The 18,358-nt window shown below is 43.8% G+C and overlaps 1 protein-coding gene across 1 annotated transcript; it reads left to right on the top strand.

Moving 5' to 3' along the window:
* Positions 1-10,041: 10,041 nt before the first annotated feature.
* On the top strand, positions 10,042-15,287 carry LOC110520654 (putative butyrophilin subfamily 2 member A3). Its single transcript, XM_036975309.1, has 11 exons — positions 10,042-10,158; positions 10,361-10,476; positions 10,974-11,027; positions 11,165-11,263; positions 11,701-11,802; positions 11,891-12,052; positions 12,171-12,308; positions 12,429-12,480; positions 12,724-12,750; positions 12,851-12,877; positions 13,019-15,287. Exons 1-11 carry the CDS (start codon positions 10,140-10,142, stop codon positions 13,552-13,554), a joined length of 1,332 nt encoding a protein of 443 aa, XP_036831204.1. The 5' UTR covers positions 10,042-10,139; the 3' UTR covers positions 13,555-15,287.
* The last annotated feature ends 3,071 nt before the right edge of the window (positions 15,288-18,358 follow it).

Below are 18,358 nucleotides of genomic sequence, written 5' to 3'. Positions count from 1 at the left end.
TTTTGTCGTTTGGACTGACCATAGGAACCTTGAGTACATCCGTTCTGCCAAACGACTTAATGCGCGTCAGGCGCGTTGGGCGCTGTTTTTCGCTCGTTTCGAGTTCGTGATTTCTTATCGTCCGGGCTCTAAGAACACCAAGCCTGATGCTTTGTCTCGTCTCTTCAGTTCTTCAGTAGCCTCCACTGACCCCGAGGGGATTCTCCCTGAGGGGCGTGTTGTCGGGTTGACTGTCTGGGGAATTGAGAGGCAGGTAAAGCAAGCACTCACTCAGACTCCGTCGCCGCGCGCTTGTCCTAGGAACCTTCTTTTCGTTCCCGTTCCTACTCGTCTGGCCGTTCTTCAGTGGGCTCACTCTGCCAAGTTAGCCGGCCACCCTGGCGTTCGGGGTACGCTTGCTTCCATTCGCCAGCGTTTCTGGTGGCCCACCCGGGAGCATGACACGCGTCGTTTCGTGGCTGCTTGTTCGGTCTGCGCGCAGACTAAGTCCGGTAACTCTCCTCCTGCCGGCCGTCTCAGGCCGCTTCCTATTCCCTCTCGACCGTGGTCTCACATCGCCTTAGATTTTGTCACCGGACTGCCTTCGTCAGCGGGGAAGACTGTTATTCTTACGGTTGTCGATAGGTTCTCTAAGGCGGCTCATTTCATTCCCCTTGCTAAGCTTCCTTCTGCTAAAGAGACGGCACAAATCATCATCGAGAATGTTTTCAGAATTCATGGCCTTCCGTCAGACGTCGTTTCGGACAGAGGTCCGCAATTCACGTCTCAATTTTGGAGGGAGTTTTGCCGTTTGATTGGGGCTTCCGTCAGTCTCTCTTCCGGCTTTCACCCCCAGTCTAACGGTCAAGCAGAACGGGCCAATCAGACTATTGGTCGCATCTTACGCAGTCTTTCTTTTCGCAACCCTGCGTCTTGGTCAGAACAGCTCCCCTGGGCAGAATACGCCCACAACTCGCTTCCTTCGTCTGCGACCGGGCTATCTCCTTTTCAGAGTAGCCTCGGGTACCAGCCTCCGTTGTTCTCATCTCAGTTCGCCGAGTCCAGCGTCCCCTCCGCTCAGGCTTTTGTCCAACGTTGCGAGCGCACCTGGAAGAGGGTCAGGTCTGCACTTTGCCGTTATAGGGCGCAGACTGTGAGAGCTGCTAATAAGCGTAGAACTAAGAGCCCTAGATATTGTCGCGGTCAGAGAGTTTGGCTCTCCACTCAGAACCTTCCCCTTAAGACGGCTTCTCGCAAGTTGACCCCGCGGTTCATTGGTCCATTCCGTATCTCTCAGGTCATTAATCCTGTCGCAGTGCGACTTCTTCTTCCGCGATATCTTCGTCGCGTCCACCCGGTCTTCCATGTCTCCTGTGTTAAGCCCGTTCTTCGCGCCCCCGCTCGTCTTCCCCCCCCCCCCCCCCATCCTTGTCGAGGGCGCACCTATCTACAGGGTCCGTAAAATCTTGGACATGCGTCCTCGGGGCCGTGGTCATCAGTACCTAGTTGACTGGGAGGGGTACGGTCCTGAGGAGAGGAGTTGGGTTCCCTCTCGGGACGTGCTGGACCGTGCGCTGATTGATGATTTCCTCCGTTGCCGCCAGGTTTCCTCCTCGAGTGCGCCAGGAGGCGCTCGGTGAGTGGGGGGGTACTGTCATGTACTGTCATGTTGTCTTGTCTCTGTCCTTTCCCTTCACCCTGTCTCCCTCTGCTGGTCGTGTTAGGTTACCTTTTCTCCCCCGCTTTCCCCCAGCTGTCCCTTGTCTCCTCTAACTACCCATTCACCCCGTTCCCCACCTGTTCCCTTTTTCCCTCTGATTAGGTCCCAATATCTCTCTCTGTTTCTGCTCCTGTCCTTGTCGGATTCTTGTTTGTTTGTGTCATTCATGCCTGAACCAGACTGTCGTCATGTTTGCTGTAACCTTGTCCTGTCCTGTCGGAATCTGCCGGTCCATCTGAGCCTACCTATGTTTGGTAATTAAAGAAGCTCTGTTTAAGTTGATTCGCTTTTGGGTCCTCATTCACGCACCGTAACAAAAACAGAGAAGAAGAACATCTATCTCATCAAAAACAGAGAAGAAGAACATCTATCTCATCAAAAACAGAGAAGAAGAACATCTATCTCATCAAAAACAGAGAAGAAGAACATCTATATCATCAAAAACAGAGAAGAAGAACATCTATCTCATCATTTCAGTTACATCATAGGGGTTATTCAGAAGACATCAAACATATTTTTACTTTATGTTTAAAGCTGCCCAGAGAGGACATTGTTTTTATTGGCAGAGGTAACTCATTCCATTCTGAGGCTCCAGTATACAAGACAGTACCTTTCCCAGCATTACTCATTAACCTGTATAAGCAAAACTTGATCTGGTGCTGTGATTGTGTGCATCCCTAACATGAGGAAAGTAATCACTTAGAAATCTGGGCACAGGACCAAAAATACTCCTGTAAACCACACCTAGTCTAATCAGGAAAACCCTCAACAGGCAGCCAGTTTAGTTCCTGAAAGCAGCTCCTGCCTATGCGAGTACGTGGACTCACCTTCAATACTACCCTGATCAGCTTATTCTGGGCTATCTGGAGCTTCTCCTTCATAAATTTAGATAAGCCCCCAAACCAGGAAGTACTAGCATAGTCAAAATGGCAATGAATGAGGGCAGTAGCTAACACTTTCATGGAGTCCAAGCAGCTTGGACTTTCTAGCCAAAGATGTAGTCCTGGCATTAACCTTCCCTAGAACCTTATTGGCCATGCTCACACGTCCCAAGCTTCCATCAAGGATACATCCCAGGTAGCTAACAGAGGTTTTAGTAGTCAGCACCTCACCCCCTAACTTCACTCTGATTTCAGAGGACCAACACAATTTAGGTCTGGATCCCAAAATAATTTATTCAGTTTTCCCTAAGTGCAAAGATAGCTTATTATCTCCAAGCCATTTGCTAAAGTTAGTCAGCTCTGTGCTAAGTCTGCTCTCCAACATATTTTTACTTTTGTGAGACACCAGAAGTGTAGAGTCATCCGCATAAAAGGAAAAGACGGCAAGAACAAGCATCTTTCATATCGTTAATATACAATAAAAACAGTAGAGGCCCAAGCACGCTCCCCTGCGGAACGCCACAACTCACAGTTTTTTATATTGTTAATATGCAAATCCAATCTGACGTTAAAAGTAATGTCTGATCTTACAAACGCACATATTCCTCCACCGTTCCGATCCTTCCTGACGACAGAATAATTACCCTTCTCAATTTCTGAGTCAAAAACAGATGAATCCAACCATGTCTCAGTAAAACATAAGACACGCACCTCTGATTTGCAAACCAACAGGCGAATCTCATCGATCTTTGGTAGTAGGCTTCGGACGTTGAAGTGCACAAAATGTAAGCCTTTCTTCCCAAAGGCCTCATTGAATTCCCGACCCACTTGTAACTCGCCTCCCACTGCACTGCCATCTTCCCACTGCCCTGCCTCCAGTGGCACCTCTGTTGCCATGGAGCACCCCTCCCCAAGTTCTACTCCATCGTCCTCACCACTGTGTCCCCCGTCACTTGCCTCTCTGCAGACTGGACAGGTACATACACCAGTCACCACAGACTGGACAGGTACATACACCAGTCACCACAGACATTTTTACATTTTAGTCCTAGAATAAAAATAATATTCCATGTAGATCCAGGATTTAGATTAATCTGTATCCGGGGAAACCTTCCAGATACTGTATGTTAGAGGTAAACCTAGAACCGGTTGAAATACAACAGTCAAAGTGTACACAGCACACATCATGTGCAAACATAAATCCACACACCATGATCAGAAAAACACTGAAATGGAAAATAACCACCCACAAACAAGAGTGAGAAAACAGGCTACCTAAGTATGGTTCTTAATCAGAGACAACGATAACCAGCTGCCTCTGATTGGGAACCATACCAGGCCTAAACATGGAAACACAACACCTAGACATACAACATAGAATACCCACCCACCTCACACCCTGACCAAATTAAAAATAGAAACATACAAAGCAATCTACGGTCTGGGCGTGACAGTATGGTTCATTGCCAACGCAAATATTATTCAAACGAGATAACATGCAAACTCTAGTTTCACTGTTCTAGTATGAACAAAAACTTCATTGGTTGGCTATATAACTAGGATGATTATCAATGCAAAATACATTTATTACCATCATAATAATAATCTTGTTACAAACAGCAAGGTTTCTCCTGCCACTATCTTTATAATTTCTAACTTCATTTGATTTCTTTCCTTACAGCTAAGATCACACTGGATGAAAAAACAGCCAAACCAAATCTCCTACTGTCCCCTGACAGGAAAAGAGCTTCATACTGCTGCTTTCAATCAGAGGGAAGTGGTTATACTGTGTGCACTTTTTGCTCAGTTGAATGTATTTCTGTTTGCATTCAGTTTCACTTTTCAGTCAAAATACAGAAGCCAGTGTCAACATCTGAGCATTTGTGACCGACAGGCTCAAATCGGTCTTACAGTATGTAGCAACATTTGAAATTGTATTTTTTTAATACATTGGATAAAAGTAGAGACTCAGAGCTACAAAATGGTTTATTACATACACTACAGTTGAGGAACAATCTGAAAGTAATTTTGCTTTGAAAGTTAACTTGTAAACTAATTTTTGAGAAAATGGCCTTTGAATGATTTGGTACTACTACTGGAGAACACTTCTTTGTCTACACCCATTCAGTGTTGTTCACACCCTCTTATGCTTTGGCCCCGCCCATCTCTTTAAGATCCAAACGTTCTGTACTAACAACAGCAGTCAAGCACCCAAGCTAACTTTCCAGCTACTTCCAGACATCTAAGTGAGAGAGAGAGAACAGCTCACTGAACATTATTCACCCTAGTAGAGCTGGTTAGGCTGTTATGTTATCCAGAGTGTTGGTGACTGCAACTGTGCTGTCAAATTGTCCGTTCGTAAATTCAGAGCGTTTCACACAGTGGATGCTCTGGTCAATGAGTTTACTGAAGTTTACTGACAACAGCCATATTCAACGGGTATTGAGCGTTTGTAAATTCATCAATTATTCTGTGCTCTCTGGCACACTCAGACGAGAATGCTCTGAAATCGGAGTAGAGGGCCAGACTGAATTTATTTAATCACCCGAAATGGTTACTTGCATAGTGGAGTCTTTTGTTAAGACATGTAGCTAGCTAGCTATACAATGAACCATGATCCCAACTCATGACGTTACTACCCTGAATGAATCTGCAGGTAGTTTACCAACCAGGTTGTAATGATGTGTCCTGGGAGTGAGTGTTTTAATAAATAAACACAACGTAATACAAAATAAGACACACAAACAATGCACAGAACTGACACAGGAACAGAAACAATAACTCCTGGGGAAGGAACCAAAAGGAGGCCGTCATTGACTTGCCTAGTTGAATAAAGGTAAAAAAAATAAATAATATATGTATATATATATATATATATATATATTTATATTTATATATATATATATAGGGAAGATAATCAAGTATGTGATGGAATACTTATTTTCCACCATAATTTGCAAATAAATTCATTAAAAATCCTACAATGTGATTTTCTGGATGTTTTTCTCTCATTTTGTCTGTCATAGTTGAAGTGTACCTATGATGAAAATCACAGGCCTCTCCCATCTTTTTAAGTGGGATAACTTGCACAATTGGTGGCTGACTAAATACTGTTTTGCCCCACTGTATAGGGAAGGTAATCAAGTATGTGATGGAGTCCAGGTGAGTCAGATGACGCGCAGGTGCCCGTAACGATGGTGACAGTTTGGTGTCATAACGAGCAGCCTGGTGACCTAGAGGCCGGAGAGGGAGCACACGTGACACAGGCTCAACGTTAGCTAGCTAACATTAGACTATAGCTAGCCAAGAAAATGTTTCTTTCTGTCAAAATTAGAAACATTTCATATCTGATAATGTAGCTAGCCAGACTCCTCCTACCTGTATACCGTTACCTCATTCATGGATGCATCTCCTGTTGGGTGAGGATGTAATCCGGATATAATCATTCTCGAATTCCACTGATTTCAAAACTCAGTCCTCCAGAAAGTGGAGAGCAACATTTACGCTGTTTTAATACATACAATGCTTTTTTTTTTTTTAAAGCCGCGTTAAAAGTTTACGTTCAAACTGCTCTCCTGTGAAGTAGTAGCCTCATGCAGCGCAACGCATCTCCTTCACATAGAGTTGAGCAGGATGTTGATTGTGGCCTGTGGAATGTTGTCCCTCTCCTCTTCGATGGCTGTGTCAAGTTGCTGGATATTGAAGGGTACTGGAAAACGCTGTCATACATGTCGATCCAGAGCATCCCAAACATGCTCAGTGCCAAACCTTCATACCATAACTGCAACACACAGCCCATATAGTATAGTTGTCACCACATTAGCTAACATCATCATCAACATAGCAACTAGAACTAACGCATCCTAGGTTTTGTATTGAAGTCAATGTACCCAGAGGAGGACAGAAACTAGCTGTCCTCCGGCTACACCATGGTGCTACCTAACAAAGTGCTGTTGAGGCTACTGTAGACATTCATTGCAAAACAGTGTGTTCTAGTCATTTATTAGGTTGACATGTGAATAATTATTTTAGTATACTTGTACGTAAAAATGACACATTTTTCACTATTTCAATTTTTATGAAATTCATTGAGTGTGATGGTCCTCCCCTTCCTCCTCTGAGGAGCCTCCTCTGGTGTGAAATCCTCTGGTTTGTTTGGGTCATTCCAACAGCAAGTACAGTTCTTGTTTTGACTAGCTTTTTCTGTCCGTCAATGTGAATATGAATTTGCACTTGTAATTCCTTTCAGTTCAGAAAACTATTCGCTACTCTGTCATATTTGACACATTTTACATGTCCTTTTGGATACGTGGTTTAGAGGGTAGTTGACATTGTAGTTTAATGTAACAACTTCTTGCATTAGACTGTGGACATTCAAGAGTGTCTTAAAAAATGTGGATAGCTGCTTTTCCACTCAATCCTCAATCTACAGGCTGGTCATAGATCCTCAGTCTACAGGCTTGTCCTAGATCCTCAATCTACAGGCTTGTCCTAGATCCTCAATCTACAGGCTTGTCCTAGATCCTAAATCTACAGGCTGGTCCTAGATCCTCAATCTACAGGCTTGACCTAGATCCTCAATCTACAGGCTGGTCCTAGATCTTCAATCTACAGGCTGGTCCTAGATCCTCAATCTACAGGCTTGTCCTAGATCCTCAATCTACAGGCTGGTCCTAGATCCTCAATCTACAAGCTGGTCCTAGATCCTCAATCTACAGGCTGGTCCTAGATCCTCAATCTACAGGCTGGTCCTAGATCCTCAATGTATAGGCTGGTCCTAGATCCTCAATCTACAGGCTGGTCCTAGATCCTCAATCTAAAGGCTGGTCCTAAATCCTCAATCTACAGGCTTGTCCTAGATCCTCAATCTACAGGCTTGTCCTAGATCCTCAATCTACAGGCTGGTCCTAGATCCTCAATCTACAGGCTTGTCCTAGATCCTCAATCTACAGGCTTGTCCTAGATCCTCAATATACAGGCTGGTCCTAGATCCTCAATCTACAGGCTGGTCCTAAATCCTCAATCTACAGGCTGGTCCTAGATCCTCAATCTACAGGCTTGTCCTAGGTTCTCAATCTACAGGCTTGTCCTAGATCCTCAATATACAGGCTGGTCCTAGATCCTCAATCTACAGGCTGGTCCTAGATCCTCAATCTACAGGCTGGTCCTAGATCCTCAATCTACAGGCTTGTCCTAGATCCTCAATCTACAGGCTGGTCCTAGATCCTCAATCTACAGGCTTGTCCTAGATCCTCAATCTACAGGCCGGTCCTAGATCCTCAATCTACAGGCTGGTCCTAGATCCTCAATCTACAAGCTGGTCCTAGATCCTCAATCTACAGGCTGGTCCTAGATCCTCAATCTACAGGCTGGTCCTAGATCCTCAATCTACAGGCTGGTCCTAGATCCTCAATCTACAGGCTGGTCCTAGATCCTCAATCTACAAGCTGGTCCTAGATCCTCAATCTACAGGCTTGACCTAGATCCACAATCTACAGGCTGGTCCTAGATCCTCAATCTACAGGCTTGTCCTAGATCCTCAATCTACAGGCTTGTCCTAGATCCTCAATCTACAGGCTGGTCCTAGATCCTCAATCTACAGGCTGGTCCTAGATCCTCAATCTACAGGCTGGTCCTAGATCCTCAATCTACAGGCTTGTCCTAGATCCTCAATCTACAGGCTTGTCCTAGATCCTCAATATACAGGCTGGTCCTAGATCCTCAATCTACAGGCTTGTCCTAGATCCTCAATCTACAGGCTTGTCCTAGATCCTCAATCTACAGGCTGGTCCTAGATCCTCAATCTACAGGCTGGTCCTAGATCCTCAATCTACAGGCTTGTCCTAGATCCTCAATCTACAGGCTGGTCCTAGATCCTCAATCTACAGGCTTGTCCTAGATCCTCAATCTACAGGCTGGTCCTAGATCCTCAATCTACAGGCTGGTCCTAGATCCTCAATCTACAGGCTTGTCCTAGATCCTCAATCTACAGGCTGGTCCTAGATCCTCAATCTACAGGCTGGTCCTAGATCCTCAATCTACAGGCTTGTCCTAGATCCTCAATCTACAGGCTTGTCCTAGATCCTCAATATACAGGCTGGTCCTAGATCCTCAATCTACAGGCTGGTCCTAGATCCTCAATCTACAGGCTGGTCCTAGATCCTCAATCTACAGGCTGGTCCTAGATCCTCAATCTACAGGCTGGTCCAAGATCCTCAATCTACAGGCTGGTCCTAGATCCTCAATCTACAGGCTTGTCCTAGATCCTCAATCTACAGGCTGGTCCTAGATCCTCAATCTACAGGCTTGTCCTAGCTCCTCAATCTACAGGCTTGTCCTAGATCCTCAATCTACAGGCTTGTCATAGATCCTCAGTATACAGGCTGGTCCTAGATCCTAAATCTACAGGCTGGTCCTAGATCCTCAATCTACAGGCTGGTCCTAGATCCTCAATCTACAGGCTGGTCCTAGATCCTCAATCTACAAGCTGGTCCTAGATCCTCAATCTACAGGCTTGACCTAGATCCACAATCTACAGGCTGGTCCTAGATCCTCAATCTACAGGCTTGTCCTAGATCCTCAATCTACAGGCTTGTCCTAGATCCTCAATATACAGGCTGGTCCTAGATCCTCAATCTACAGGCTGGTCCTAGATCCTCAATCTACAGGCTGGTCCTAGATCCTCAATCTACAGGCTTGTCCTAGATCCTCAATCTACAGGCTTGTCCTAGATCCTCAATATACAGGCTGGTCCTAGATCCTCAATCTACAGGCTTGTCCTAGATCCTCAATCTACAGGCTGGTCCTAGATCCTCAGTCTACAGGCTGGTCCTAGATCCTCAATCTACAGGCTTGTCCTAGATCCTCAATCTACAGGCTGGTCCTAGATCCTCAATCTACAGGCTTGTCCTAGATCCTCAATCTACAGGCTGGTCCTAGATCCTCAATCTACAGGCTGGTCCTAGATCCTCAATCTACAGGCTGGTCCTAGATATGGAGGAACTGTTATAGTTTTTTTTATTTTTTACATCTTTACTTACGGTGAGAGTGAAAGAAACATAGGGAAGTGTTTGTGTGTTTTGTTACGGCTAGGAGTGGGTGGTGGGGGGTTAAGAAACTGCAAATCAAACTTGTGACACCTCACCATATACGCCCTATCTGATTATACAAGAGGCTATTGTATTGACCATGAATTCAGTCGTTTGGAACAGCGTGCATTTTTTCCCCAATACTGGCTTACTTTTCCAATCCATTAAGCCAACGGTGTAAATAAAGTCTTTCTTCAATTCTCCGGTTTTGGTGCTTTCCAAGTCCAACTCTCATAAAACCCAAACTTTCCAACATGTATGTAGCCTACGACTGAAATAATTAAATTAAAAAGTACTTTTGCTGCTCTCTAGGGGGCGGGGAGTGTCGAGTGTAGGGGGAGGGGAGGGGAGTGTCTAGCTACAGTTGGTATCTGTTTACTGAATATTTCCCCTTTCAGTCTCTGTGGGGAGCAGGCTTGGCTACTAACTCTGTACTAGACAATTAAATTATGTATAAAAGTTTCAGAAACAATGCAAAATTGGACTGCAGGTGAGTCAATTGATGCAGTAAGACTATAACGAGGCACATTTTATAACTGTCGATATAGCTTTCACTGTGTTTTTCCAAATATTCAAACATGCATATTTTAATTACATTTGATCCAAGCAGTATGATAAATTAATAGATGTTTTTATGTTGTTATTGTTGCTGTTGAAAGTCTATTCTCATTGGTTGTGATGATCATTTCCAGAAACATTAAACGACAGCCAGAGCTTTGGAAGTTTTGGCAAATCTTGGGAAAAAGTAACACATCCTTATGATTGTTGTTCACAACCATTTGGGAAGCCTAATCTCAGCTTTTATCAGGTAAGGAAAACAACAAACAAGTCAATTTACGCAGTGTCTGTGTGTGTGTGTGTGTGTGTGTGTGTGTGTGTGTGTGTGTGTGTGTGTGTGTGTGTGTGTGTGTGTGTGTGTGTGTGTGTGTGTGTGTGTGTGTGTGTGTGTGTGTGTGTGTGTGAGTGTGTGTGTGCGTGTGTGCATGCGTGTGTGCGTGCGTGTGCGTGTGTGTGTGTGTGCATGTGTGTGTGTGTGCGTGTGGGTGGTTGGGTGTGCGTGTGCATGTGTGTGTGTGTGTGTGTGTGTGCGTGTGTGTGTGGGTGTGCATGTGTGTGTGTGTGTGTGTGTGTCTGTGTGCGTGACCTTTATTTTTAATATCTGTCGGCGTGGTGCCAGTTTTTTTTCTTGTTCTTTTTTGGGTGTAAACAACTTCAGAGTTTTGCAACTTCCTCTTCAACTCTGCTTCGAATTCTAGAATAGGTCCAGTGTTGATGAACTTCTACCATATTTATTTTTGCTTGCAGACAATCAGAAGACCGCTGAAGAAATGTCATATTTTATTTAAGAATTTTCTGAAGGTAAATGTAATACTTTTACAAAATTATTGATTGAATGCTTTGTTTTGTTGAGTTAATCATGAGTATTGTATTGTTATTCTATGTTGTGTCAAATCAGTGAGACACTATAGAATTCCTAACAGTTGTTTTCTGTGTAGGGACCCTCTCGGATTTCCACCGTAGAAACAAGCTCATCTCTGGATGAGTGTAAAGCCATAATCAGAGAACTGGCCACCGAGCTACATCGGATATCAAAGGTAGTCCTGGTTAACATTTGAACAGGATAACCGGATTAACAGGAGTGAAAAGGATTGAACGGGATTACATGTTGAGAAATAGCAGAGCAGTAGAGATAGAACCGTCCTGACACAGTATAACAAACATTTGCATTGCAACATCTGATCGCCATGGAACATTTGAATAAATAAATACCCCCAAAAAATAGGGGAAGAACAGGGAAAGAATAAAGAGTTTGCATTGTAAAAGGACACATGAAAATTGCATGTGCTGCAAACACTGCCATTCAAAACAGACAGAGAGAGAGAGAGAGAGAGAGAGAGAGAGACAGTGAGAGAGAGAGAGAGAGAGAGAGAGAGAGAGAGAGAGAGAGAGAGAGAGAGAGAAGGGTCGAGGGGAACATGTAGGTGTTTTCCCTTCAACCTTTCAGTTGTATATGTCTTTTCTATCTCCATAGTATCAAGATAATTTCAACACCAGCCACGAGGATGGCTACAGCCTGGCAGAGTGTCAACAGTTCATCCTACAATGGGCGGAGGAGTTGAGCATCTTACCAAAGGTACTGTTGAGAACAACCACCAAAAACAGCAACATTATTGAATCCATGCAATGCTCCTGTAATGAGTGACAAACATCTGTGTTCAAAGATATCCGTGGGGCAAAGCAGGAGCTCACCAAAGCCCCTGCGTACCTGCTGGGAGGACTATGAGGTAGAGGAGAGAACATCTCCAAAAGAGGCTGAGAGAAGACTGGCAGAAGCTCAGCGCATCATCTCAGGATGGGCTGCAGGACTACAAACACGAAAACAGGTCTCACAACTAACAACAAACAATTTTAAACAACCTGTGCTTATTAAGACAAAAAATAAAAGCATTTCAACTTTTTAAGGTTTGTAAATTCTCATATATAATTTCTGTGTCTCTGTAGGACTCAGTGTGTCCAGGAGAGGATGTCTGTTCAGTCCTGCAGGATCTGGAGGGACAGTGGAAGAGTGGGAAACTACCCAACATGCTCCCTGTCATGGACTTCATAATCTGGACTGTGTTACAGGAACAACCTAAAGAGGTGTGGCATGATAGTAACCTATTATGATAGGGGTTTTTCCTTAATTTATGATGTTGGAATATATTTCTGAGTGATTAGTAGGACAATTCATCATTAATCATTGGTCACTTTGTCATACAGGGCTCCATCCCAGAGCTGTGGCTCAAATCCAAGCAGAGGTTCAAACACTCAGGTACCTCTCATTTGAGCTCAGATATCTATTTCATTTTCAACATGAGCTAAGATATCCCTTTCCTTTTCAACATGAGCTAACATAACATTAGTATTACACTGACTGTAGGCCTACACAATACTTTCAGTATATAGTTTGACATGCACAAAACCTGTTTTTTCATTCCTCAAACACTTTCTGTTTGATTAAGCAAATGCCTGCATGAATTGACCGTTCCTCAAAATGCTTTCATTTTGTCCTCAGGCTTCACCACAGTGATTCCTGAATCAGGTAAGCAGTAGGATTAAAAATAAATTCAGTTGAATTCACTTTTATCAAATTACTTTTCGGTTGTAAACTCATCAGGTTTTAAAACATTGTTTTATTTCAGTATGGGACTGGATAAGCAAAGCATCAGGTAAATTAAACTACTAAACCATTGTGCTATTTCAACATGACAACGGCAGTCTTCATTCAGAATTGTTTTTAATATTTTTGTTTCATGCACCAAAAGTTTTTTATATTCCGGAAATCAAAAGTCATTTTTTTTTACCTACAGTTGACATCCTCTTGGACCCTGAATCAGCCAATCCAGATTTCATAGTGTCCAACAATCAGAAACGTGTGAGAGTGGGCAAAATAATAGAGAGTAAACATGATCCTAGAGACGGATACCGTCACTGCCGCGCATCTCACAAGTATGACGGGTGGTGGTGTGCACTGGGAACACAGGGCTTTACCAAGGGTAGGCATTACTGGGAGGTGGGGGTGGACGGGAAGACAGACTGGAGGATAGGGATAGCTAAGGAGTCTGCACCAAGAAGAGGCTTCAGTCAACTGAACACATCAACAGGTTACTGGACACTACGGATGCAGATCAGTGGGCTGAAGGCTCTAACTGTTCCGGCTGTTGATATCAAGATTCCAGAAAATCTCAAGAAGATTGGGGTCTACCTTGACATGGAGGAGGGGCAGCTCTCCTTTTATGACGTTGTAAGACGCAGCCATATCTACACCTTCAATAACACGTTTTCTGAACAGGTTTATCCAGTCTTTGGCACAGTAGAGACAGACAGAGACCTTATCATACTGTAGTACACAGCTAAATAGAAAATAAAAGTCACAGAAGTTATTGAGGATGTCTCATGACTAAGAACCACCCTAGACCACCCTAGACAACCGTAGACCACCCTAGACAACAGTAGACCACCCTAGACCAGTCTAGACAACCGTAGACCACCCTAGACAACCGTAGACCACCCTAGACCACCCTAGACAACCGTAGACCACCCTAGACAACAGTAGACCACCCTAGACAACAGTAGACCACCCTAGACAACAGTAGACCACCCTAGACCACCCTAGACAACCGTAGACCACCCTAGACAACCGTAGACCACCCTAGACAACCGTAGACCACCCTAGACCACCCTAGACAACTGTAGACCACCCTAGACAACAGTAGTCCACCCTAGACCACCCTAGACAACCATAGACCACCCTAGACAACAGTAGACCACCCTAGACAACCGTAGACCACCCTAGACAACCGTAGACAACCGTAGACCACCCTAGACAACAGTAGACCACCCTAGACAACCGTAGACCTCCCTAGACAACAGTAGACCCCCCTAGACAACCGTAGACCACCCTAGACAACAGTAGACAACCGTAGACCACCCTAGACCACCCTAGACCACTCTAGACAACCGTAGAGCACCCTAGACCACTCTAGACAACCGTAGACCACCCTAGACAACCGTAGACCACCCTAGACAACAGTAGACCACCCTAGACCAGTCTAGACAACCATAGACCACCTTAGACAGCAGTAGATCACCCTAGACCACCCTAGACAACCATAGACCACCCTAGACAACCGTAGACAACCGTAGACCACCCTAGACCACCCTAGACAACCGTAGACCACCCTAGACAACAGTAGACCACCCTAGACCACCCTAGACCACTCTAGACAACTGTAGAGCACCCTAGACAACCGTAGACAACCGTAGACCACCCTAGACCACCCTAGACCACCGTAGACCACCCTAGACCACCCTAGACAACCGTAGACAACCCTAGACCACCCTAGACAACCATAGACAACCGTAGACCACCCTAGACCACCCTAGACAAGCGTAGACCACCCTATACCACCCTAGACAACCGTAGACCACCCTAGACCACCCTAGACAACCGTAGACCACCCTAGACAACAGGCCATCATGTGATGACATCCCCATATTTTTAACATTGACATTTTGGCGAAATTACTCTGCCCATGATAGCACCAATTATGCCACAAAAAAAACACAGCTAATTCCATACATGACATGGTGTATATAATATTTACTAACTTTGTTCTGTTCTCTTCCATCGCCAAAGCACAGCTAATTCCATACACAACATTGATCTTTGATCTGTTCTCTTCCATCGCCAAGCACAGCAGGTCGATGGTAATCCATAATGGTGACCATCTATTATCCTTAATCCAGTTAGAAATCAGCTGTTTGCTAGAGTCTATCTTCCTAAAGAGTGTCTGCATTATGATTAATGAAGCCAGATGTATCTTTCTTTATGACTTGGGAAGCTTTACTTTCTGAATTTGAATGATAATATGACATTAGATGTTTACTATAATTTCATAATTTGAGGTTAGCTACAGTAATAATTTTTAAATTTTTTCATACTTCCTCAATGAGTTTGTAAAGCACTGACGAAGCTACAGAAGATAAAAATGTTTGTTTATTCTTTGTTTATGCACTTTGCACTTTGCACTTTCTGTTATTCTTTCAAGTATGGATTAAACAGAGCATATTTTAGTATCTTGGTCTTCCTTGGTTTGATGTTTTATTTCAGCTCATGAAACAATGGGACCAACACTTTACATGTTAACTTTATATTCTTTGTTCAAACAGACCGTTTGAAGAATGTAATTCAAGAATAACCATGAGGACGTTTATATGGGCACAGATGATGTCCAAACCAATCAGATATGTTTGTCTCTCAGCATCAGTCAGTTGGCCTGTGTTTATGAGGTCGCCTGTGTTTATGAAGTAGGACTGTGTTTATGAGGTAGGACTGTGTTTATGAGGTAGGACCGTGTTTATGAGATCGCCTGTGTTTATGAGGTAGGACTGTGTTTATGAGGTAGGACCGTGTTTATGAGGCCGCCTGTGTTTATGATGTAGGACTGTGTTTATGAGGTAGGACTGTGTTTATGAGGTAGGACTGTGTTTATGAGGTAGGACTGTGTTTATGAGGCCGCCTGTGTTTATGATGTAGGACTGTGTTTATGAGGTAGGACTGTGTTTATGAGGTAGGACTGTGTTTATGAGGTAGGACTGTGTTTATGAGGTCGCCTGTGTTTATGAGGTAGGACTGTGTTTATGAGGTAGGACCGTGTTTATGAGGTAGGACTGTGTTTATGAGGTAGGACTGTGTTTATGAGGTCGCCTGTGTTTATGAAGTAGGACTGTGTTTATGAGGTAGGACTGTGTTTATGAGGTAGGACTGTGTTTATGAGGTAGGACTGTGTTTATGAGGTAGGACTGTGTTTATGAGGTAGGACCGTGTTTATGAGGCCGCCTGTGTTTATGAGGTAGGACTGTGTTTATGAGGTAGGACTGTGTTTATGAGGTAGGACTGTGATTATGAGGTAGGACTGTGTTTATGAGGTCGCCTGTGTTTATGAGGTAGGACTGTGTTTATGAGGTAGGACTGTGTTTATGAGGTAGGACTGTGTTTATGAGGTAGGACTGTGTTTATGAGGTAGGACTGTGTTTATGAGGTAGGACTGTGATTATGAGGTAGGACTGTGTTTATGAGGTCGCCTGTGTTTATGAGGTAGGACTGTGTTTATGAGGTAGGACTGTGTTTATGAGGTAGGACTGTGTTTATGAGGTAGGACTGTGTTTATGAGGTAGGACTGTGTTTATGAGGTCGCCTGTGTTTATGAGGTAGGACTGTGTTTATGAAGTAGGACTGTGTTTATGAGGTAGGACTGTGTTTATGAGGTCGCCTGTGTTTATGAGGTAGGACTGTGTTTATGAGGTAGGACCGTGTTTATGAGGTAGGACTGTGTTTATGAGGTAGGACTGTGTTTATGAGGTCGCCTGTGTTTATGAAGTAGGACTGTGTTTATGAGGTAGGACTGTGTTTATGAGGTAGGACTGTGTTTATGAGGTAGGACTGTGTTTATGAGGTAGGACTGTGTTTATGAGGTAGGACCGTGTTTATGAGGCCGCCTGTGTTTATGAGGTAGGACTGTGTTTATGAGGTAGGACTGTGTTTATGAGGTAGGACTGTGTTTATGAGGTAGGACTGTGTTTATGAGGTCGCCTGTGTTTATGAGGTAGGACTGTGTTTATGAGGTAGGACTGTGTTTATGAGGTAGGACTGTGTTTATGAGGTAGGACTGTGTTTATGAGGTAGGACTGTGTTTATGAGGTCGCCTGTGTTTATGAGGTAGGACTGTGTTTATGAGGTAGGACTGTGTTTATGAGGTAGGACTGTGTTTATGAGGTAGGACTGTGTTTATGAGATCGCCTGTGTTTATGAGGCCGCCTGACCACCCGCCACCAATACCACACCAATTGATGGTCTCTGGGAGCACAATGCTCTCTCAACATTTTCAAACCATGGCACATTGATGAATGTGGATTAGGATTCTATGGAAGTGCAGGTCCTGCGTTTACACCTCCAGCCCAATTCTGATTATTTTTCCACAAATTGGTCTTTTGATCAATCAGATCAGCTCTTTTGCCAATAACTGGGCAAAAGATCACAATTGGGCTGCCTGTGTAAACACAGCCAACTGACAATTATTGTTCAGATTAATGTCCAAATATTTAAAGATGCATCTTTGATCACTTCTTAAAGAATGTGCCCAATAATGCCTTTTGCTTGGCCACTATCAATGCATAATATTACGCAGCCTAATCTGGGTGTCTGTCGGATGTGTAAAGGCTGGGTTCAATCCGTATTCCTGAAGAGCTGCTCTACTGCTTGATAGAAAGTTTAATAAGGCAATGTTCCCCGCGTTAGCGCAGACTGCATTCACGGTAAAAGTTGGATTTTAGCTGAACCTATCATAAGAGTTCACAGGCCTTTATGTCCCTGCCGCGCATTGGCTCTGTCACGGACGTCCTCCTCTTCATCTGAAGAGGAGAGGCGAGAAGGATCGGAGGACCAAAATGCGTGGTTTGTGTTCATCATGAATTTTAATAAAGAAAACACTGAACCACACTATACAAAAACAGTTAAACGAAATAACGACCGTGAAGCTAATGAGAACTGTGCTGAACACAAGCAATCAACTTAGACAATCGCCCACAAACAAACAGTGAAACCCAGGCTACCTAAGTATGATTCTCAATCAGAGACAACTAATGACACCTGCCTCTGATTGAGAACCATACTTAGGCCGAAACATACAAATCCCCAAATCATAGAAAAACAAACATAGACTGCCCACCCAACTCACGCCCTGACCATACTAACTAAATACAAAACAACGGAAATAAAAGTCAGAACGTAAAAGGCTCCTCAATATTGCCAGCCACTGGCTGAGACGTGAGCCCGTCTGACATTCTTCTCTAAATCTTTTGGCTTCATTATTGAAATATTATTTCCACGATTTAAAAAAAAATATTTCAACTTTATTCAGTAATGAAACTAATCTAAAAAATAATCAGTACTAATACGCTTCTGTAGGAATACTCCCATGGTGATCCCTGAGGGGTATATCTATATATATATATACAGTGCCTTGTGAAAGTATTCGGCCCCCTTGAACTTTGCGACCTTTTGCCACATTTCAGGCTTCAAACATAAAGATATAAAACTGTATTTTTTTGTGAAGAATCAACAACAAGTGGGACACAATCATGAAGTG

This window comes from Oncorhynchus mykiss, chromosome 3, assembly GCF_013265735.2.
Source record: "Oncorhynchus mykiss isolate Arlee chromosome 3, USDA_OmykA_1.1, whole genome shotgun sequence".
NCBI lineage: Eukaryota > Metazoa > Chordata > Actinopteri > Salmoniformes > Salmonidae > Oncorhynchus > Oncorhynchus mykiss.
Note: the sequence above shows the minus strand (reverse complement) of the source record. Positions and strands in the feature narration are given on the sequence as shown.